Consider the following 23,240-nt stretch of genomic DNA (forward strand, 5'->3'; position numbering starts at 1 on the left):
GTATAATAGTGAATTTCCCTTAAAACAATTGTTTGGTTTGTATTAAATTACATTCGAGTACATGCAAATGTGTAGTGAGTACAAGCACGCAATGCGGCTATGCAAATGGTTTCATCTTTAGTTCTTTTTTTGAATATAAGGGATAGTCTAAATTGCAAAGGGGAGGGAAGTTTCTCTCTCTCTCACACACACACACTACCAATGTGCTATGTGAATTCGAACCTGAGACCACTAGTCTGCAAGTCAAGACCCCTTTCTACTAAGCTACATCCCGTTGATCTTTAGTTTTTACTACATAAGAAAAAAAAAAAAAAAAAAGTTACAACATGCAAGTTATGATGTGATTTACCCCACCCCCTTACACTTTCTCCCCATAATTATTAATAATAATTATATTTAATGGAAGAAGCAAGAAATTTAGCCCCAAAGTTCTCGATCTTTGTCCAAGTATCTGCCTCCTCCAACAGGTCTGATACCATTCATATCAAGAGTCCATTTCTCAAACGTACACCTCAAGAAATCATAATATCCTCCATGAAGAGAGAGCATCTCTTTCTTTGCTCTGTCTTCTATCCATGGGTATGTCCGTAAATTCAATAATGAACTATTGATTGATTCCTGTAATAGAATGAAAATTTTTATAATACCCCAAGGATGACCACATTTAAAGACTTGCTCTATATTTTTTTTAAAAACCAATTGGTAACGAGTGGAAATTGCATGAATCTTTTAATATTCTCAGGCAATACTTTTAATTCCCCGTCCTGGGATTCACACTCTCAATAGAATCTGTTTTGTTGAATCGCCATTAGTTAGAAACAATCTATTGGTCGCATTTTAGGAGACGTTTAAAACCTTCCTCTTAGAAATTAATCACAAGTAAATAAGCCTAAGAAGAGTATCAAGTGGAAAGGACTCAAGGAGTACCTTCTCACAGTGTCTGCATTGCTGATCAAAGCTAAGGTGTGGTGCAACAGCTTTTGTTCTTAGTTTGGCAACTTTGGCATTGATAACCCAACTATGAGTTAAGCTACTGAAAGCAGAATCACAGAAAAAAAAAATTGCAGCATTTAAAGAAAATTGATGTCCTGAAAATACCATGTGAACAAAAGTGAGAAAGGATCAATTGTTAAGAAACCTTGAATCACCATCATCTTGCATTCTCATGAGGGTCTCAATTCCTGCACAGCTACTGTGGCCAATGACTAATATATTCTTAACCTGAAGTCAGCCATAAACATTTTGATCAATTTTCAAGGTCGCTAGCTCCATAACCCCGAATTTGGAGATGGATTCCGATTTTAAGCAAAGCACAGTTAAGTTATACATAAACACAGAGGTTGAAAGAGATTCGAGAGCAAGATGACATACTTCAAGAGTATTTACTGCAAACTCAAGGGCAGCATTAGTTTCTGATGCTTCATTCTGCAAAAGACAAAGGTTGATTTGAAGGATTTGAAGGATTATATTTCAGACTCGAGGTAATATGTCACGACTCAGGGAAGCGCACGCTTAATACATACCTCAAATGGGGGAACAAGGTTTGCTACATTTCTAATCATGAATGCTTCTCCAGGTTGAAAGCCTAGGATGTTAGAGGGACATACCCTAGAGTCTGCACAAGCAATCACCATGAACTGTTTTTGAACTTGTAAGTTTATTTATATGGAACTGTCCAATTTCAAGCTGAACAGAAGCAAGAAGTATTAAAAACAAGATAAAAATTAAATTTGTATAATTACCTTGGGTGCTTGAGCTTGAGCTAGAGTTTGGAAATGCTCTGACTCTTTCCTGTTCAATATAGTATAATTACCACACAGACCAATATGCAATCAAGTTGTGTGTAACATTTAACTGCTACTTACAAAAATTTGTGCTTCTTAAAACTCAGAAACCTCTCTTTCATCTCACCAAACAAGTCAGGCCCATTATTAGCTTTTGACACATTTTCTCCTTCACAATTTGAACATTCATGGGCAAGTTCCATGGAATCACTTGAAGCCTCCAGCCTTCTAACTGGTTGTCTTCTGCAAAACGACAGCCGATCATAGCAGTTATGGTGGAGCTCTTAGTGGTATCATTATATATCTATAAGATTAAAATTCAAGAGTTTCCCTAGTCATGAATTTCTGTTTTCTTTTTTGGGTGAAAATGAATTTCCTCTTTTCAATAAAGACAGATTAAATCATATTTCTTGTGATCCAGATATTCAAACATGGAACTAAAATAATAGAGGTTGTGAGGTAAAAAAAAAAAAGAATGTGACATTTCAAGCACAATAATTCATATCAAAGAGCAATGATTGGAAGATATACTTACTTGACTGAAGGCAGTAATTCTACATGGGTTCCTTGTTCAACTTCTGCAGAATTTGTCTAGGAATTTTCACATATTAAAGAAACAAAATCTGGGTATCAGTAGTGACACAACCGATTTGATAATAAATATATATATTATTGAGAGCTTGAAACAAGTACCAGGTTTGAGGCAGAGGATTTTCTTCTGTAATTGCTACAGGTTGAGGAAGGTCTTACAGCTGCCATTGTTGAAAGAATCCGACGAGCTTTTGAGCCTGCAATTGTGAAAACAAACAAAGATTCATGAGTTTAATGATATACAGGTAAGTTGGTTGGTTGGTTTCTGATAATACTTACGGATTGGGAAGACCATCTCTGTTCGTTCCCGCCTTCACATGCGGTCGGTCCAAAAAGATGAGTTTTTAGTTCAAGAAATAATTTTTTATTTTTTTATTATAATGAAATGTGAATACAATACAGAAAAAGGCTTCAATCTTATCCAATCCCGACCTGTAGTCATCCAGAGTTTGTAAAGTGACGTGGATATGCCTATTTGGAACTACATGATTTTTGAATGGGAAAAATAAATTTAGAATCTGAAAAAGAAAATTCTGAATTTTTAAATTGACATACATCAATAATCTTATTTGAATTCATAAAAAAAAATTAAAAATTAAAAATTAATCATATATTACAATTAAAAATTTAAACTAAACATAAGAGGTTATTGTTTGATTGTTTCAGTCTGCTTCTTTTTTTCCTCAAAGAGAAGAAAAAAAAAAAAAATCTGATCTCAGTATATCTCATATATATAAATCCAAAAACAAAAAACAAAAAACAAAAAAATCCTACTGATTTTATTCCATGTAATCCAGGATCCAGGTTTCTGTACACCAACCCAAAATATGAGTTTCCCTTTTTGCCCTCACTACTTCCTTAATATTCATTCTCATCCTCATAAACCGACCCATAAACCCGAGCTCGCTTTTTCCCCAAAACCAACCGACCCGGCCCACAACCTGAGGCCCGATTCTCCACCACAGCCTTCAAAGCCCGCTTCAAAGCCCTAACCTCCTCCTCCCCGCCACCGCCGGCCCATTGCATCACAACCACATTCTTGGTCCGCCCCCCAACAGTCATCATCTCGGCCCGGATCGCCCTGGCCTGAACGGACCGGATCGCCTGGATCAAGTCCCGGTTCAGACCCGGCCTATCCTCGCAACACAGCGTCGCCTTCAGAAGCCTCGCCTCGCCGTCGCAATAGCTCACCGTGGCCTCGTCCGACTCGCCCGGAAACGGCCAGGGCTCCGAACCGGTGCTGCCACCGCAGCACGAGCCCCCGTCCTGTCGCGCAAGGTCACCAGCCTGCCTCCTCAGCTCCCGAACGTGCTGCACCACCTCCGCTAGCAACGACGCCTTGTCCGTCTGCGCATAAAATTAAAATCACGCCGAGTACAATTACCATAATGCCCCTATATTGAAATCGAAATAACGAGAAAGGGAGCATGTTTTGGTTTTTTCACCCGGGTGGTGTTGGGGAGGAGAGTGCGGAGGGTGGAGAGGTGGGTGTTGATACGCTGCCTGCGTCTCCTCTCGGCTTCCTTGTGGCTCTTGGATGCTTCTGCTGACCTGGAGGTCTCGGTCATGGAGGCTGCTGGGCTCAGGATGGAATCTGCGCCGTCCATCAGGTTGACCAGCGACGGGTCGTGTGCGTAGTGATTTTGATCAGACCAGCTCAGGAAAGGAAGCATTTTTTTTTTTTCTCTCGTAATGAAAATCAAGTGTTTGAGAATAAGAAGAGTTGGGTTTTGTTGGGTAGGTGTAGTTATAGGGAACTGGGGTGTACTGAGAGAGAGAGAGAGATGGGTTTGAAGAAGAAGAAGAGAGAAAGTGAGAGGAAGAAGAGCAAGTAGGAGTTGGGAGAAGTGAAGTGAACAAGAAAAACAGTGAGTTATTTGACTTGGTTTTTACTTTTTTATTTATTTACCGCTGATGGGTTGATGAGATAATAAATAAATAAATAAAATATTAAAATTTAAACAAGCGAACATGAATATAGATTATTTAGATAAATAAAAGGAAATTAAAGAAAGAACATGGAAAACGTGAATCGAGGCAGGACTAGAAACTTGGAGAAAGGGCAAAAAGAGTGAAAGAGGGGAAGGGTTTGGAAGGGGACCAAGGGAATATTGTTAAAGAATCCGTGTGACATGTCCATGTTACCAAGTATGTCAATTTTATTATTATTTGAAAGTTCAAGCATGTTACATTGTATTATCCACCCAAAAAAATAAACATGTCATATTGTGATTAAAATAAAATCGCTTATAAGTTAACAAATAAAGGTTAACGTAGTAATACGTACTTTTCTTGCGAGTATTTGCGCATTTGGGAGGAGATCGAATCCAAGACCTAATCAACTTTAGTTTTTTCGAAGTCAAGAAGAAGTAACTTTTGAGCTTCAGTAAAATCACATTAAAGTTAACAAAAGTTTAACTAGTAATGGATTTGTTGTTGGTGCTCAAAACTAGATGATCAGTAGTGGGCTGAAACTTAAAGATGAGGTGTGATCTGATTTGCATTCAGTAAGAACTTCCCTTCGGCAAGCTGAGGATTATCTGCACAGAGAGAGAGAGAGAGGGAAGGAAAGAGCAGTAGATAAGACCTAAGACACCGGTGTGGTGCCAGCTGAAAGTCCTTTGATGCTAAAGTTAGCCGAAGAATAGAGGAGTTAGCTATTGATAAAGTAAAGGCATAAGTGTCAAGTAGCTGTTACCTTGTACCTTGGAGGCAATGGACTCTATTTATAGAGGTATTTGTGTGTCCTCTTGATGTAAATTTTCGATGTGTGACTTGTGGGAGTAACCTAAAAGGCTGCCACATGTCCTAGCGAATATACCAGTAAAGAACCTGAGAGATTCCTACAAGATACCTTCTGGGAGGCTAAATTGATAGAAGGTGCCGAGGGTACCTGCCGACTGTCGATTGCGAACTTATGCACTGGGCCAGCCAATGTGGAATTGGTCGTGGGTGTCGAGGGCACCAACCGATTGTTGTAAGGCTGGGCTGGTTAGTGTGGGCTCTTGGGCCCTAATTGATGTAGAATCAGTAAGTGGTGTCGAGGGGCGACTACCAATTGTAATGCCAAATAGGCCAGCATGGGCTCCTGGGCCTTGCTTGGTGTCAGGTCCTTTCCACGTGTCATGGCATGAAAGGCCAGTCAGATATGATACAAACATTTGTAAAACCCCATTATCTAACCCACATAATCTTACAAAATTGATGTCATAATTGTGATTAAGAAAATATTTTATCTGAACGAGCAATGCATATTTGGTTTAATAGTTTTTATTTTCGTTTTTACAGTGATGTAGCTTTGTTGTAAGGAAAAAAAACCATTAATATTAAACTCAAAATTTAAAAAGAGGAAACACATATATAAACACAAGATAATGTAGAAAAAGAAAGGAGAGTACAAAATTGAAGTTGATAGCTCTTAGCAATTAATCCAATAAGGTTGCGTGAACGGCGGCGGCAACAGCTTTTTTTAGGAGAATCAAAGGTGACAGCAGCGACATCATTAGCCGACAACCTCTTTTGCCTTCGCCTTCACTTTCCAGTTTCAGTTATTGCTTTTCTTGCCCTTGGTTTCACTTTCTCCCAACCTTTTCCTCCTTTTGCTCTCTCTCTCTCTCTCTCTCTCTCCTCTTCTTCTTTTTTTTTTTTCTTTAAGAACTTACTGGTTTTCAAAAATAGCAAGGATCTAAACAATTGGAGATGACAATAGAAATAACCTAGGATCCTAGATTGCATCATCGACTAAGAAAAATCAATCAAAATGTGATAATAAGAAAAACGTGGTAGCAAAGAATATACATTTGAACTAAGTGCAATTTCCTGAATGTTTGATCAATCAAGCATCATCAGCATCGCTTCCACCAATCTGAGTTTCCAGAGTTAAAGTAGTTGCTTCCATCAGGACCAAGAGTATGGAATGTCTCAAGGATAAATTTCCCTTCTTTGTACTACTTCTGGCTTTTCTCCCTTGCAGCCTCATATTTCCCAACCCACCATTGAACTACACGAAACACAAACAGTGTAATCGTGTTATCATGATCCACTCTTCTCTCTCCAAGTGTGACATTTACAAATTTATCAAAAAGATAAACCCTTTCATGTCTTCGGTTAAACGACTTAGAATTTTAGAAAGTATGTCATCAACAAGAGCAGGATGAGTTTTGCAGTGCTTGCAGCTAGATGTCTCCTTCAAGACTGATCCCAAACAACCTTCCCATGTCGTTACTTTAGAGTCTACATCTTTAGCTTTCTTAATTTCTCTTCCCGCAGTTACAAGGGAGCATAATAGCAGCAAAATAGATTCTGTGTTGCACTCTCCTATTTTATTTTATTTTTTCTTTGTCTAATTGACTTTCTTTTATTTATTTATGTGAGTTTTAGTTTTGAGGGCATTTAAGTCTATTTAATTGAGTTTTTGGCTATTTTTAAAACTGACATTTATGAAAGTTGGGCGTAAATTTTGGCTATTTTTTATAAAAACTCATTTGAGAAGGGGGGGCTTTCGCATGCATTGCCATTGCCAATATGCCAAAAAGGTTCAAATCTAAGATTATTAATATGCAAGTCAATGTCTTTTTCAACTGGGCTAAACCCCATTGACATGGGCATATTTTAATTTAGGTCATGTTGCACAATTTGGATGTATCACTTCGTTATGTTACGTCTATCAAATCTTAGTTCATGTGTGAAGTTTTCAAGGGTAAACTGTCTTTTCAAAACATGAAATCTCATTTAACCCTTATTTGGTCACTAAAATTTAAAAAAAATGATTTAATGACGCTAAAATATTGTTTAAGTTTCAACAAGATTCATTTAAAATTGAAGAAAATGTTCTACTTTATATGTTCAACGTTGGGTAATAATTTGTCATTGGTGACGTGAATGTACATTATCAAGTGTTATTTGGGTTCAAACTGACCATTGGTCTGCAAGTCAATGCCCTTTCCACTCAACTAGCCCTCGTTGACTATGACACAACTGTATTTGAGTACGCATCCCACAATATTTTTTTTCTAGATATTAAGACGATATTTTACTGAGCATTAAGAATCATTAGGGTAAAGGAGGATCATCATTCCATAACATAATAAAACCATCAATAAATGTTACCAAGTTTCAAGCAATGAGCAACCTCGGTACACTGTTGTTCACCCCAAAAAGCATAGTTGTGGATTTTAAAGCCATGAAATTGATTGACCATAGCCAATTTTCACCCAAACAAACTGTAGAGAAAAGTATGATGAAGGTCACAAACAAAAACTTAAATACACTACACTACCAATATATCTGATCATTTTGGTCCCTAAAATTGGAGAAAAAGTTTCCATGGCATGGTCTGTGTTGTCTCTTCTCTCCCTGTCATCACTTGGAAAAAACCCTTCGTTTCTTTTGCCTTAGGTTTTAACTGTGACCCAATATTAGTACTTCAATCTGTCCAGAAATACATCAATTTTTTTTTCTTATAAAAAATTTAATTAAACAAAATAAAATTCCAAAGATTACCCATCTTGTGAGGACTGAGGATGCTAGGTGGACCCCACAAAGGCATGAATTGAAAACGTTGAGGGAGAGAGGAAGTAAGATCAACATCCCATCTCAGTAGGGCAGCCGACCAACAAGTGCTGAGAGTTCAGATTGTGATGCAGAAGAGAGCAGAGGTTGCAGTCATAATAAAAATTTATTCACTATGGGCTATATGCAAATTACAACAGTTTTTATGAACATGACATCTGCCTATAGGCTCTCTGTCTCTCTCTATATATATAAATAGTGATTCCACCATATTTCAGAGCATGCCATGCCTCTGGTTCTGGCTTCTGGCTTCTGGCTTCTGGCTTCTGCCTGGACCACACACCCTAAAATGGCTTTTGTTTGAACCCCATTATATTTGTGTAGGTCCTGCTGACAGTCCAAAACCTAGCTATAAGTTTTTTGGCTTTGCTAAGAGCTAAAAGCTTGAATGCTAACTTGAGCCATGCCAATGAATAAAGGAACTGCAGCAACTAATAACAAGAGCAATAAAGAAACCAAAAATAAAGTAGCCAAGGTAAAAAACAAACTACGCAGGTGTAGCATGTTTTCAAGGGGCAAATATTGGCGTATGCATGGAATATGTTAATGAGAATGATAACATAATGATATAGTTTATTTAGTTTATAAAAATTACAATTTATGGTAATGTATAAAACCACAATTTGGCAGTTAGTGTAACATTCCAATTCCCTGAAAACTGTGCTAATTTATTTTAACTAGTTATATATTGTCACAAGAGAACACAAACTATATTTCAAAGGTTAAAATAGTAAAAATCAAAAGAACTGAACATTCATGGTTGAATGTTGTTTTAACGTTAAAACAAGTGTACCGCATCGTTATTGGTTTAATGGTATTTATCTTCCCAATATCGAAATAGTTTTTTCAACAAAAAAAATATTTATTTATTTATTAAAAAATATTGGAAGAAATTTCAAGTTTGAAACCTCCTAACCATCAAAAAGATTAAATGACAATAAAAGGTTAGTAGAAGACTTGTTCGGGACTATCGTAGTACTAAGCTAGGCCTCCGGCTATCTGTAGTTTATCGGCACCCTAAAAATCATGCACTCCTCCCTGAATTTGACAATAAGTGTAATATAAGCCAAGCCTAGCATTGTTGGCTTTAGTTCATTGTTTTGCTCTCCCAACCACTTGGGAGAAGAAAAATGTTTAATTGCGTTGCAGATCAATCAAGGATGCTTAAAATGTTTAGCAAGTCAGAAAGAACAAGTTCAAAGAAGAGCTTAAATCTCCAACTCAATGGTTTCATCTGATCAAATGAGACGGATCCAGGATTTCAAAATAGGGTAGACTAGATTTACCTTATTGAACTATTAGATTTTAGGCTTAAGGAATTGATCATATATATAAAATTTAAGAACATATAATTTTTATTTTATTTGTTTAAAATGCCTATTTTACACCAACAATGCCAGGTAAGGTCAACCATGATGAAGAAAAATGAATTAAGAGAAGAAAATTCATAAGAAAATTCAAAAATGAAAAGTTATCCTCACAAAGATAGAGTCAGATAGACAGATGACAACTAGAGGTAACGCTACAATTATCCAATTAGTTCAAATTAATATTTCTGCTATAAATGGTATTAACATTAACACTAACTATAAGAAATAAATAAAAAAAACTCACCTGGGCTATAGCCCAGGGTGTACAAGTCATAGGTCCGTGTGATCCAAAAAATAAAAGCGTTTGTTTTTCAGGCCTTACCAGTATATCTTTCTTCTTTTTGGTTCAGGCCAAAAGATAGAATTTTTTTTCCTACAAAGAAGAATTTACATAAGATATACATAAAATTCTGCATTTCAAATTCATCACTTTGAAAGTTTCCTTCTACATTCAATTGCTTAACCCAGAAGCACAAAAATAAACTGAGCACAACCCACTAGACTTTGCAACCACCCATAAACAAAAACGAGCAAAAAAATCCACTAGCCGAGAATAATCAGGCTTACTTTGTCAGTGACCTTACAGCACAAACCTATGCATCAACTATGCAATTCTTACATCAAAAGCTAACAGCTAGCAGCATCTAACGACAAACACAGGTTGTTAAGTCTGAATGGTTCTGGCCAAAATTGAAGTATCTATATGGCACATCATAATAGCTGCAAAGGAAGAGAAAAGAAAACTTAGCATTCTTAACAGATAATCAATACCATAACAAACAACAACAATGTAATACCTTAAGTCAGACAATGAGTCCATTTTTGTGGAACGGAGATCCTGAAGGAGCAATCAGGCCAAGATGTTGCATCACTCTTAATCTCCGAGCACTCACTTCTGCCTGATCACTTGAGCCATTTCGTTTAAGTTTCTTTTGCAAACCATCTTCCCTAGGGGATTTTCTTTTTGCTTCTTCCTCTTTGGCAATTGGCATATTTAGCTCCAGCTTACTTTGTGGTATAGTGACATATTGCTGTCTTCTCGGAGAAACCCTTACCTAATAGTACATTTATTGGATAATGCAAATGCATGACAATGCAATCCATGAAGATAAGCATGTACATAGACCAGCTAAAGGAACTCACAGAAAATTCAGTTCTCTGAACCTCAGTAGTCTGCAACCAAGTTTCCGTATGTGACATCAAGAATAAGCAATTTACGGAACAAGGACCATTGAAAATCAGAACTTACTAAGCTTGACGAATCTGTTTGGTGATTTTCCCTTGCATGATTATGATTGGACACGCATGTAGGAGAATAAACTGCTACACTTTCTGCTCCATAATATAAACATTTTGACCAATATAAGAATCTATTTGTGAGAAAGAGTAGAGTACTTTCCCTTCAGGTCATTTCAAACACAGTAATTTCATAAACATCAAATAGTAAATTGCTGCAATAACTGGAGCTGTAACCTTGACAGAAACAAAACTTGAGCTATGACCTCTACTCACACACACAAACAGGGAATTTTGGACATGGAATCCCATGATTTACACAAGAAGAAAGCACCATCCGCCTGTTCGAAAGCACCAGTATAGATGTAATCTAGCCATGTTCTCTATATCCTTCTCAAATTTATTTAATATGAAGTCTTGAAAGCATTTGACAACCTTTCATAATTGTATTTTCTTTAGGCTCTTTAGAAGATGACAACTTAGCATAGGATCTGCTATAAATTCTCAAGACATCCGTCAATTTTAATACTTAAAGCCTTTAAACTTAGATAATAATCAAAATTCGGTTTAACTGATACATATTATGCAATACGTTTTTACAGGGATTTTGAGTTGGCTAACCTTTAGACTCAGACCCTTGCTTCTTTGATCTATTGGATTTTAAGCAAGAAACATCCTGTAGACATATTTAATTGATATAGGAGAAACCATCAACTGCAAGCAAACGTTTTCAATCCTATGCAAGAGCAATTATCAAGGAAAGAATAGTTACCTGCTCCAGAGCTTTTAGAAGTATTTCCCTATAACAACCATTGTTCTGCTTGAGTATCTGAAAGTTCAACAATCAATAGGCATAAAACTATTATAATCTGGTGGAAATTAATGCTCAAATACATCAGCAGAATTTAAGGAGATTCTAGAATGCATTCAAAACATACTATGTCAAATTCAGAATGATATTTCAGAGGGTCCACATACAAGCTGCAAGAAAACACGCTCAAAAGTTATACGTAACAAGAATACAGATGAAGACAAAACACCTGACCAAGGAAAAAAAGAATTACTATTTATAGCTTCCATAGAGCCGAACAAGAACCTTCCCTGCTGATCTTTTACTTGGCTTGTTGTTCACATTCACAGTATTGTCATCAACAACCTACCAAATAAACAAGAAGATAACGATGTGGATTCTTGACCATGACGAAGTGAACATCAAATAGAATCTGGTGGTATCAGCAAATGAAATTAAATAGCTTGATTACTGAATGCCACAACAACCAGCAAATACAGCATCTCAAATACCTGTGCAGGCCACCATGAGCCTCCATTGATCTTCACCCATATCAGATCTGGCACCTTAACTTTCCCTCCCAATTGATTAGCAGCAACATCCTCTTCATCTTTCACATCAATACGATCTTTCCCAGTTGAAAGGCGTTTGCTTTTCATTGTCTGCCATTGCAGTTGTTAATTGAAAACGGAAAAAAAAAAAACAAGACAAAAACAAAAAACTTCAAAGTAATTTCTTGCCCTACAAACCTCTACAGATAACAAAATTTTACAAATGGAACACGCATCTCGGTTTCAAACAATTATGCACAAACAATTGTCACATGTACTTTGCTCTTTTTTTTTTCTTTTAATGAAACTCATGACAATGCAACCCATGAAGATAAGCATGTACATATACCAGCTAAGGAACTCACAGAAAATTCAGTTCTCTGAGCCTCAGTAGTCTGCAATCAAGAATAAGTAATTTACAGAATAAGGACCATTGAAAATCAGAACTTACTAAGCTTGACGAATCTGTTTGGTGATTTTCCCCTGCATGATTGCGATTGGACATGTGTGTAGGAGAATAAACAGCTACACTTTCTGCTCCATAATATAAACATTTTGACCAATATAAGAATCTTTTTGTGAGAAAGAGTAGAGTACTTTCCTTTCAGGTCATTCCTAACACAGTAATTTCATAAACCTCAAATAGTAAATTGCTGCAATAACTGGAGCTGTAACCTTGACAGAAACAAAACTTGAGCTATGACCTCTACTCACACACACAAACAGGGAATTTTGGACATGGAATCCCATGATTTACAAAAGAAGAAGGCACCATCTGCATGTTCGAAAGCACCAGTATAGATGTATTATAACCATGTTCTCTATATCCTTCTCAAATGAAGTCTTGAAAGCGTTTGACCTTACCCTTTCATAATTGTATTTACTTTAGGCTCTTTAGAAGATGACAACTTAACATAGGATCAGCTATAAAATTCTCAAGACGTCCGTAATACTTAAAGCCTTTAAACTTAGATAATAATCAAAATTCTGTTTAACTGATACATATTATGCAATACATTTTTACAGGGATTTTGAGTTGGCTAACCTTTAGAGTTGGACCCTTGCTTCTTTGATCTACTGGATTTTAAGCAAGAAACATCCTGTATACATATTTAATTGATATAGGAGAAATCATCAACTGCAAGCAAATGTTATCAATCCTATGCAAGAGCAATTATCAAGGAAAGAATAGTTACCTGCTCCAGAGCTTTTAGAAGTATTTCCCTATAACAACCATTGTTCTGCTTGAGTATCTGAAAGTTCAACAATCAATAGGCATAAAAGGATTATAATCTGGTGGAAATTAGAGCTCAAATACATCAGCGGAATTCAAGGAGATTCTAGAATGCATTCAAAACATACTATGTCAAATTCAGAATGATATTTCAGAAGGTCCACATACAAGCTGCAAGAAAACACGCTCAAAAGTTATACATAACAAGAATACAGATGAAGACAAAACCCTGACCAAGGAAAAAAAGAATTACTGTTTATAGCTTCCATAGAGCCGAACAAGAACCTTCCCTGCTGATCTTTTACTTGGCTTGTTGTTCACATTCACAGTATTGTCATCAACAACCTACCAAATAAACAAGAAGATAACGATGTGGATCCTTGACCATGACTAAGTGAACATCAAATAGAATCTGGTGGTATCAGCAAATGAAATTAAATTGCTTGACTACTGAATGCCACAACAACCAGCAAATACAGCATCTCAAATACCTGTCCAGGCCACCATGAGCCTCCATCGATCTTCACCCATATCAGATCTGCCACCTTAACTTCCCCTCCCAATTGATTAGCAGCAACATCCTCTTCATCTTTCACATCAATACGATCTTTCCCAGTTGAAAGGTGTTTGCTTTTCATTGTCTGCCATTGCAGTTGTTATATAAAAAAGACAAAAACAAAAAACTTCAAAGTAATATCTTGCCCTGCAAACCTCTACAGATAACAAAATTTTACAAATGGAACACGTATCATACAATTATGCACAAAAAATTGTCACATGTACTTTGCTCTTTTTTTTTTTCTTTTAATGAAACTCAAGTCAACTGAGCCACTCATAGTGATTTGATCATACTATGGTATAGCCTTTTCTATGTTGCCCATCTACTTTTGAGTTATTGTTAGACAATTGATAAAAATCACAGCATACAGAAAGGGATAAACAGTGTACAGAAACATATAAGTATAATGGAGAGGTGACCTTAAAAATGTTGAGACATGAACCAGTGTGTGGACACGCTTACTAATTCTGAACCAACCCAATACGATCACCAATTTAACCACCTAAGGGAGTCGAGTATGGGCAAGCCCAATGTACCAATCGTGTGTGGGGTTTTATCTCAAAAGTCATATGTGCTATTAGACTATTAGAAATGGATCACTCCTCAAAAATTGTAGATTGTTGTGTCTTCTATCTAATGGGACTAATCCCCATTCTCACTCATGGCTTGCACCGAGCCACGTAACCCCAACAACAAAGTTATAGAAAGGGGGAGTAAGGCAGTCCCAAGTAGCATGACAATGAAGTATCTAAGTGGGACATGGTATGACACGAGACAGAAGACTCTTGCATTGTGGAACTGCTATGGTCGTTCACATAATAACTATAATTCATGAGTCTTTGACGTAAGCATTGTGTAATAATCTAAGATTTTCTCCAACCTTTAGACCTGCATCCAGGGGCTGCAAAAGTTCATCATGCTTTGCTTCCCAAGTTAACATGTTATTAACAAGATTTTGTCCATTTATTAACATGTTAGTTAATTAAACGTGTATTTAAATGTGATGGAGTTAGAAAGAAAGTTTGGATGGTGGTATATAATTACCATATTGGCCTTAATTTTAAAGTTTTTATTACACTGATCAAAAGTAATAGGATGTACTTGGCATTTAAATATAATGGTGACAAGATGATTTTCATACTAAAGATTCTGTTGAGACAACCATGCATAGATTACTTTGCTAAAACGTAAGTAGTTTGTATGAACGTTTGAACCTCATTCAAAGCTTAGAACTTGATCTCACCGTCATGTTCTTTCCTTAACAATTTGTGGGAATAACCATTATCAGATTACCTTGCTAAAATATAAGTAGTTTTCTATGAACATTTTTACATCCCATTGTCAAATTTGACCTCGTTTTCAAAGCTTAAAACTTTGATGTCTTCCTTCCTTTTGTTCTTTCCTACATTTTCTCAGCAACCAAACAGAACAACTCGGACCATATGACAAAACTAGTACAGTTTAAGTGACAACAAAGTATAAACAGCCAAAGCAGAACATTCAAACAAAAGCGGATTTGGGTTCTTACAGTTTCACCAGAGACGGCACAGCAAGAGACTGAGATTGAGAACGACCGCGGCGTTCTGTGTGCGCGAAGGATGAACAGGAAATAGAAGGTCTGAGTGGGCGGAGAAGTGTCTTGGAAGTTGGAACGACAAAACCAAGCAACTTTATTGGGTTCCTTTTCTGTCAGACTGTATACGTTTGGTTTTTATTTTTTTCAAATGTCGAAAATTAGAGGTAATTGAAGGAAAGAAATTACGCGAACGGAAATACCACTATTTTTTTAATCTTATCCAATCAAGTTTCGTCATGCGGAATTTTCATTACGTATGACAAAACATGATTGGTTGAAAATAGCAATACAGTATTATTTTCATGATATACAAGTTTTCTCATATTGAAGCATGTTTAGTTACTAAGAATTTAAGAAGTCATGAATTAAGAATATGAGAATTAAAGAATTAGAATTGGATCAATTACTCTCCTAGTTCATCCGATTACTGATTTTGAAGGTCAATACTAATTTTAATGTGCAACCCACAATTTTTTTTTTTTTATGTTAATAAATACATGAAAAGTTATGAATTAAAATTCCAATACAGATGTGTTTATAAACAAATGAAAATTATAAATTAGAATAATTCAAATACTCATCCCCAATAAATAAATATGCTCTTAACTTTTTGATTTTTCCTTCCGCCATAAAATTATAGGCATGGAGTAATGTCCATAGTACCTTTTAATTTTTTTTGGATATAATGTCCATAATACCTTGAACATTGTTCGAAGCTATCAAGAAGTGTTTGATCACGAATTCACAATTCAACGGTTATATTTTTGAGACTAGGTGGAAAAATCTTTTGTTTTTTTATCTTGTGGGTTGGTTGGGCCCGACCTAGTTCTGATCCAAGTTTTTATTTCAATTCAACCCGAGTTGGATGGGCCCAAAAACAGTACAAAATCTGGTACTCAAGATCCATAGGGTTTGGGCTTGAGTTTCGGCCGAGCTTTCCAAGTTTTCTTTTATGGTGCTACCCTAAGCTTCAAGCTAGTTTAGGGTTCCAAAAAAAAAAAATTGAGCTTCAAGCTAGTTTACAATGAGTGTGTGTTTGACCCAAAAAAGAAGAAGAAAGATGAGTGTGTTTTTAAAAAGTACATGACATGCGAACATGGTTTACATTTACAACAGTTGTTAGGGCTCCAGTTTTTTAATACCAATTGATGTGTCACATGATATGACAATTCATATCAAATTACAGGTCATTCATTTTAGTTTAATTGTCTTTTTTATATTTTTTAACTTTATTTGATTAAGTAGACCAAATAGACCAAACCGTAGCTTCATCCTAGCCGCAACATTGTCATCGATGTAGTACGAGATCCGCCATTGTCAAACGTCCATAGAGCCAATATGATTTTTTTTTTTTCTTTGCTGGTTCCCCACGTCCTGGAAATCCCAAGTTGATTTGAGGGCATATAACATTGCAATGTGATGGAGAATATGATAGAGGAAAAATCAAATTACCTCTTCCAAACTTGGTCGTGACGGAGGATTTGCCCTATATTTGGGTCAAAATACCTCACTCTTTCTTTGATCTAGTTCTCGTAAGCGATGATATACAAAGTTTAATAGCCACAGTATTGACCCCCAAAAAAAAAGAGTTTAATAGCCACAATGATGAGATGTGAAATTCCAGATCAAGTCCGAGGGTGGATCCAGCTAAACCCTACTATGGGCTATAACCCTCGCTCACTCACCCTTTGCTATACATAGGGAATAAAGGCCCACACATTTCTTTAACAAAAATAAAAACAAGCAAGCATAATAGAAATGAAGCTTGTCCACCTTTAAAAAAAAGAAAAATTAATCAAAGAAAGAACATAGAAAGCCAAACCTTTCCACAGGAAGATTCTCCCTTTCTCTGGATCTCCATAGTTGGGCCGCCAAGGAGTGGAAGACATCAATTCATCAAAGCAAATTCATTGTTTGTTAGAACTTTTTGCTTCTTTTTCAAGGTTTTTTTTATACCACACAGAAAAAATCCTAGCCGATCAAGTAAACTCTTCTATGTTGTTTACTAGATTCGTACTTTTTGTCTATTTAGTTTCCTAGCTCAAACAAACTTCTTGCGACGGGAATAGTAGTTTTTGCTATCTCTAGCCAATAACTCAATGACACGCGGAATTGCATGAAAGTCTCTCTTTCCAGTTTGATGTTTATTAAGTTTGTATGGATCTCTGTGCGTTATTTCTCTTTATTCAAGCAATGGCTATTTTATAGGCCAAAAGATACAAGAAGAACTGAACTGAGGAGAAGAAAGAGAAACATTTGATGGGTTGAACTCAACTTCATAAAGAATGAAAAACAAATCAACTTTGTTAAACATCATTATTGTGATGTTATGCAGAGGTGGAGACTGGTGTTGCTGGTGGTGGTGGTGGTGGGATAACTTGGCAGAGAGTAATAATAAAATTGAACAAAATTAAAAAGGTAATGTGACACATGACATGGTAATTCAAGTCATTTGTCAATGTCACATAAGTTGATATGTAAGTTGGTACCTGTAGCATTATTGATATTTACAAAAAGAATAATACTAGATATATAACATTTTTATACCATTTTTTAATATCATATTATGTGCCATCTCACATGATAATCCATGTCACCTTCCACATGATTTATTTTAGTTTCCATACAACTTTTTAGTTTTATCGTGTAAGATTTTGTTTTCAGGTAACTATCCATATCACCTTCCACACGAATAAAATAGGCATTTCATGTGATTTGGACAAATAGGTGACGTTATTTGGAGCATCTAAATAGGAAGTTCGTGTGCTTTTACCTCACGGGAGTGTTATTTGTGGGCACCCTTAGATATTTGACAATACCAGTGATTGATGGGTTTCTCCTTTCTACATTACTATTGTCATTGACGACCCATTTGAACCGTTGGTGGTGGTCGTCTTCAATCACGTTGGTGAGAAAAGGGATGATACGGGAGGAGTGAGAAAGAGACATTTATTTATTTATTTATTTAAAGAAAACTGACATTTGTATTCATAAAGTAAACACAAAGATCATCAACTACAAGGGTAAGAATAAATACAAATACCTACAAATGGGTAATACAAACATGAAAGCATAGTAACCACATAGAGTTAATCATGATACATGTCACATAAGGCCAAAAAAATTCGGCATAAAAGTAGCACGCCTGAACAAACCTGATATGATCGCCCAAATATGCCAATACAATAACTTTTAAACTCTCATAAGTACAAAATACAAGTGGAGACTAGATTACAATCAAACACCAAACTCACAAGGAGTTGATGCAATTATTACAAATCAAGAAAACTGTAAATACACATCAAGAAAATAAAAGTTGCTTAGCCACCTCGTCTATATCCACCAACATGACTAAACAACAAAGCCATCCAAAGCTGGGGAGGAGAGGGAAAAATGAGGGGAAGGGCGGGCAAGAAGTGAGGGGAGAGGAGGGGAGATAGAAGAAGGGCGGAGGAGGAGAGAAGAGGGAAGGGGAGGGGCATATTTTTGGATATATATATTAATTTGTTCACTAAATTAAAAATTAAAAATTAATAAATATGAGTTGATGTGGTAGATGACATGGGTTATTATGTTAGTTGCCACATAAGAGTTTAGAATTATTATGTCAACTGCCACATAAGTTGATATTATAAAGTGGTATAAAAACGTAGCATGTCTAAGCATTTTCCTTACACAAGCGACATACACACAATAACTTTTCCAAAGTATGACGGAATAGAGACAGATTCCAAAGTCCCAATGAGGCCATATCATAATGAAAAAGTATGTTTGGCCTAAGATGAGTGGTTTCAGATTCAAAACCTCTAGACACCCATGTGTGAGTATGTCCCCGCCCCTTCCTACCTTTGACAAAAGAAGAAGAGAGATTCCAAAGGTTGAGTTGTCATACTGTCCCGCGAAGCATTATCCAAGAGTAGATGCTTGGGAATAACACAACTTATTGGCTCTTTTAAGATAAGAGGACCATATGCCTGCATAGCTTGTTGGAGCAGATTATCCAAACTCAAATTAAATTACCCTCAACTATGAACGAATTTCATGTTTTTATTTATTTATTTATTTCTATTGGGGGGGAACAATAGGTGTGTGGAGTATAAAATACAGACTCTAACTTTCTAATCTGTAAGTTGTTTAAGAAGAAGAAAAAAAAAAAAAAAAAAAGAAGTTATACTGCACTCCTTGTGTTCAGAATAACCGCGAAAATCCTTAAATCAAGGATCATCCGGACATGATCAAAACTAATAACCAATTATATATGAAAAAAAAAAAAAAAAAAACCCTTTCATATCAGCAGAGCAATTGGGTGTCTCAGTTCCAGTTTTGCGATCATTGGTGCCAATGAGTAGGACCTGTAATCTTTGCATGCACCTATTTTTTCTTGGTTCACAAAATTGATCAACTTCTCCTCATAAAGTGAACAAATTTGATGCCAGTTAATCATCCATCCTAATTTACTTCATCCCATTTGTGTATGCCTCAGCGATGAAGAATTTGCAAAAGGATCACATTCACCTTTAAATGCGAAAAGGACCATTCACACAAAAAAAAAAAAAGTACAATGCTTTCCTACTTGAATGGAAATGGACATGGAAATTTTCTCTAAAGCATGTGGTCCCTTGTAAAAGTACAGGCATTTGTAGGGTATACCATTAGTCCAGAACCAAATCTTATCATGTTGTTTAAAGCCTCTTTTTTTCCAGTGGTCTCTGGTTCCTAAAATCGCAGCAATTGCTCTGAGAAGTATTACAAGGAAATTTGTTAGTACTTAGTACCAAACCAACAAAATACTGCCAGTCTAAGAAAGGCAGATTAACATCAATTCTATTCTAAATTTCTAACAAATTTTTCCCCAAAGGGAGTACCAAGAAAGATTATGTATCCACCGGAAAACCTTAGCCTCCATATGGACGGAAGGATTCCTTAGACTAGTACAAGAATGGATTTCAAATGATTCCTTAATCACATGTAACCTTAATCTAATGAGGTTATTCTTTGTTAGCAAATTTTACCTTATTTTCAAATCCAAATCCCTTCTTTTATATCCCTCCATCCAAACGAAGCCTTTGGGAACCAAGTAAGAAATAACAACCATGCAACAATGCTATATATTGCTATAAATTCAGTACACTTCAGCAGCTGCATCAAAAACATGTGCAGCCTGCTGACACTCATTTATAACAGGGGATGCTGTAACTGCAGGTGCAACTATACAAGTAATGATATGAAGCTTGGAGTGCAAGATTGTTTTACAAGTTCACCAAGACAGCAAATATGGATATGAATAAACAATCAGTCGGCCGGTTATCCATTAGTTAGGATTGCTATCTGAAGCCTGATCAATGAAAGGCAATGAGTTTGTAACTTCTTAGCCCTTCCTGCCAAGGCATCAGAAACCGAATTTGCTTGACGTGTAATCCAACGCCAAACACACGACCTGAATCTACGCACTTCCCGGATTCTCATCTTTAAAAGAGGATAGATGCTAGCTCCACTTGCCTTTTGAGATATTTCCCTTCCAGTTTGAATTAGCTCCTTGGAGTCAGATTATTCGATAATGACATCTTTGCCACCGACATTGGCAGCAAAATAGCACCCCTTGAGCGCTGCTGGGGCCTCAGCCCGACAAACGCTCCATGGTTGTTTCAAATAGCAATGCCAATCCCAGCTGCAAACTTGTTCTTCTCACCAAAGGCATAATGAGATGACAATGGCGGAGAAGGACACGTTTGCAGCTGGGATTCTCAGGCAAAATACTGACTTTTTAATACTAACTTACGTGCTTAGTCAGCTTTTTTATGGTTTCTAAATTTATTTGATGAAGTCAACACTTCTATTTTCTTGATTATAATTATATTTTTGGTCTATTTATTAGTTTCCCAGGTTTGTATGGCTCTCTCTGTGTGCGTTATTTCTCTTTCTTCAATGAATGGATATATTTTACAGGCCAAAAGATACAGGAAGAACTAAGCTGAGGATAAGAAAGAGAAACATGTGATGCTTGACAGAGATAATAATTATGAAAATTAAAAAGATGATGTGGCAATTCATGTTGGTGTGACATAAAGAATAAAGAGAAATTCCAAAGCTTGAATCGTCAGACTGTCCATAAAGCAAGCATTATCCAAGAGTCTTGGGAATAACACAACTTATTGGCTCTCCTAAGAGCATTTCCACCAGTTGACTCTTGCCATGGCAAGATTAGCCCTAGGGCAGGCACTATTCATGTAAATAGTGGCTGCTCTAGCCCCCTCCAGCAAAATGTGTTTCCAGCAGTTGGGGTTTGCCATGGCAATTACTATTCATTTTTTTGTTTTTTTCACAATTTTGTTTACTTAAACAATTAATTTGGATAATATTTTCGGATAAGATTTTTGGGTTCCTACGTGTTAATACTATTCATATCGGATAAGATTTTCGGTTTCAAATTTCAGATAAATTTCAAATTTCAGATACATTTCAAAATTCAAATTTCAGATAAATTCAAAATGTCAAATTTCAGATACATTTCTGAATTCAAATTTCAGATAAATTTGAAATTTGAAATTTCATTTGAATTTCAAATTTCAGATAAGATTTTCACCCTCTAAGGTTGCGCCGCGTGTCATATCTATCTGTGTACATTTTTCTACAAAATCAGAGGTTCAGCTCATACCTCCCACACCAGTTCTTCTCTACATTTTCATTTCTCAAATTTTAGATTTCATTCTCCATTCTCAATGGCAGACATGGAAGAGGTTTTGGAGAGGCAAGAGCGAGAAACTAGAGAAAGAATGCGTAGACGAGCTGCAAGCAAAAGGGCGCAGAGAGAACTAGATGAGCAACTTGGCATAGCAGTTGCTTTGCTAGAGGAAGAAAAGCAGGCTCGCCGTGGTTCACGAGAAGGCCGTCGCCCAAATGTGGACAGACATAGACATTCCCGGGGTAAGAATCTTATGGAAGATTATTTTATCCCACAATCTCTGTGCTCTGATGTTCATTTTCGAGGGAGATATAGAATGCAACCCCATTTGTTCAATAAAATCATGCATGATATTTGCAATTATGATGAATATTTTGTTCAAAAGAGAAATTGTGCTGGAAATTTGGGACTTCTTCCAGAGCAGAAGTTCACAGCTGTGATACGAATGTTGGCGTATGGGTCATCTGCTGATCAGGTGGATGAGATTGCTCGGATGGGGAAGTCCACTATTTTGGAGAGCTTGGTGCGATTTTGTGATGCAGTGGAAACTCTGTACACCAAAGACTACCTCCGCAGACCTACGCCCAGGGACCTGCAAAGGCTTCTCCAAAAAGCTGAGTCTCGAGGATTCCCTGGCATGATTGGTAGCATTGACTGCATGCACTGGCAGTGGAAAAATTGTCCAACTGCTTGGCAAAGGGACTACGGAAATAGAAAAGGGCAGAAAAGTATCATCCTGGAAGCAGTTGCTGGTTTTGATACATGGGTTTGGCACGCCTTCTTCGGAGTTGCCGGATCTCAAAACGATTTGAATGTCCTAGGTCAATCCCCGGTGTTCAATGATGTTTTGAGAGGTGAAGCCCCAAATATCACATATGAAATTAACAATAACATCTACCAGACCGGGTATTATCTAGCTGATGGCATATACCCGAGGTGGACAACATTTGTGAAAACAATTCCACATCCTCGATCCCATAAGGAAAATTTTTTTGCTCGCTATCAAGAGGGGTACAGAAAAGATGTTGAGAGGTGCTTTGGTATCCTTCAAGCTCGGTGGGCTATTATCAGGGGCGCGACACGTCTATTTGACGAGGAGGTGCTTAGGAGTATAATGATGACTTGTATCATCCTCCATAACATGATTGTGGAAGATGAATATGATTACGATGCTGATGACGTGTATGAACCAAATCCCATGGACACGGCCCTAACACGAATTTATGAAAAACCAGTGGGGCCAAATGGAGAAGCAGTGCAGCATGAACCGTTGGTTAGAGACGGTAGTTTCATGCC

The 23,240-nt window shown here is 36.7% G+C and overlaps 3 protein-coding genes and 1 pseudogene across 4 annotated transcripts; all 4 read right to left on the reverse strand.

Annotated features, from left to right (window-relative positions):
- LOC18791063 (beta carbonic anhydrase 5, chloroplastic) lies at positions 1 to 2,766 on the reverse strand. Of its 2 annotated transcripts, none has more exons than XM_020555696.1 (10): positions 2,655 to 2,766; positions 2,478 to 2,572; positions 2,320 to 2,375; positions 1,866 to 2,027; positions 1,743 to 1,791; positions 1,524 to 1,637; positions 1,372 to 1,425; positions 1,139 to 1,221; positions 928 to 1,030; positions 1 to 618 (listed from the first exon to the last, which is right to left on the reverse strand). In XM_020555696.1, exons 1-10 carry the CDS (start codon positions 2,668 to 2,670, stop codon positions 418 to 420), a joined length of 933 nt encoding a protein of 310 aa, XP_020411285.1. In that variant the 5' UTR covers positions 2,671 to 2,766; the 3' UTR covers positions 1 to 417. The 2 variants fall into 2 exon arrangements, with proteins under 2 accessions (XP_020411285.1, XP_020411284.1); XM_020555695.1 differs by having other exon boundaries at positions 928 to 1,033.
- On the reverse strand, positions 2,929 to 4,441 carry LOC18793831 (transcription factor bHLH30). The gene is made up of 2 exons (XM_007224596.2): positions 3,821 to 4,441; positions 2,929 to 3,722 (listed from the first exon to the last, which is right to left on the reverse strand). The coding sequence occupies exons 1-2, from the start codon at positions 4,046 to 4,048 to the stop codon at positions 3,234 to 3,236; spliced, it is 717 nt and encodes a 238-aa protein (XP_007224658.2). The 5' UTR covers positions 4,049 to 4,441; the 3' UTR covers positions 2,929 to 3,233.
- LOC109946721 lies at positions 6,211 to 6,592 on the reverse strand (annotated as a pseudogene).
- LOC109948705 lies at positions 9,709 to 15,364 on the reverse strand. Its single transcript, XM_020562426.1, has 16 exons — positions 15,215 to 15,364; positions 13,619 to 13,768; positions 13,381 to 13,472; positions 13,256 to 13,298; positions 13,090 to 13,146; positions 12,939 to 12,993; positions 12,345 to 12,427; positions 11,855 to 12,004; positions 11,617 to 11,708; positions 11,491 to 11,533; positions 11,325 to 11,381; positions 11,174 to 11,228; positions 10,566 to 10,648; positions 10,460 to 10,489; positions 10,114 to 10,371; positions 9,709 to 10,036 (listed from the first exon to the last, which is right to left on the reverse strand). Exons 2-15 carry the CDS (start codon positions 13,763 to 13,765, stop codon positions 10,120 to 10,122), a joined length of 1,239 nt encoding a protein of 412 aa, XP_020418015.1. The 5' UTR covers positions 13,766 to 13,768; positions 15,215 to 15,364; the 3' UTR covers positions 9,709 to 10,036; positions 10,114 to 10,119.

The sequence above is a fragment of the Prunus persica genome, chromosome G1 (assembly GCF_000346465.2).
Source record: "Prunus persica cultivar Lovell chromosome G1, Prunus_persica_NCBIv2, whole genome shotgun sequence".
In the NCBI taxonomy this organism is placed as follows: Eukaryota; Viridiplantae; Streptophyta; class Magnoliopsida; order Rosales; family Rosaceae; genus Prunus; species Prunus persica.

Bases quoted from the DNA above. Each gene is read 5' to 3' on its own strand.
- LOC18791063 (XM_020555695.1), bottom strand. The intron at 1,426-1,523 runs GTATGTATTAAG...TGTCTTTTGCAG, and splicing joins ACCTTGTTCCCCCATTTGAG to AATGAAGCATCAGAAACTAA. The intron at 1,222-1,371 runs GTATGTCATCTT...GGCTGACTTCAG, and splicing joins TTGCAGTAAATACTCTTGAA to GTTAAGAATATATTAGTCAT.
- LOC18793831 (XM_007224596.2), bottom strand. From the start codon at position 4,048: ATGCTTCCTTTCCTGAGCTGGTCTGATCAAAATCACTACGCACACGAC. The intron at 3,723-3,820 runs GTGAAAAAACCA...TTTTATGCGCAG, and splicing joins TCCTCCCCAACACCACCCGG to ACGGACAAGGCGTCGTTGCT.
- LOC109948705 (XM_020562426.1), bottom strand. From the start codon at position 13,765: ATGAAAAGCAAACACCTTTCAACTGGGAAAGATCGTATTGATGTGAAA. The intron at 13,473-13,618 runs GTATTTGAGATG...TTTATTTGGTAG, and splicing joins GCTCATGGTGGCCTGGACAG to GTTGTTGATGACAATACTGT. The intron at 11,534-11,616 runs GTAATTCTTTTT...GTTTTCTTGCAG, and splicing joins CTCTATGGAAGCTATAAATA to CTTGTATGTGGACCCTCTGA.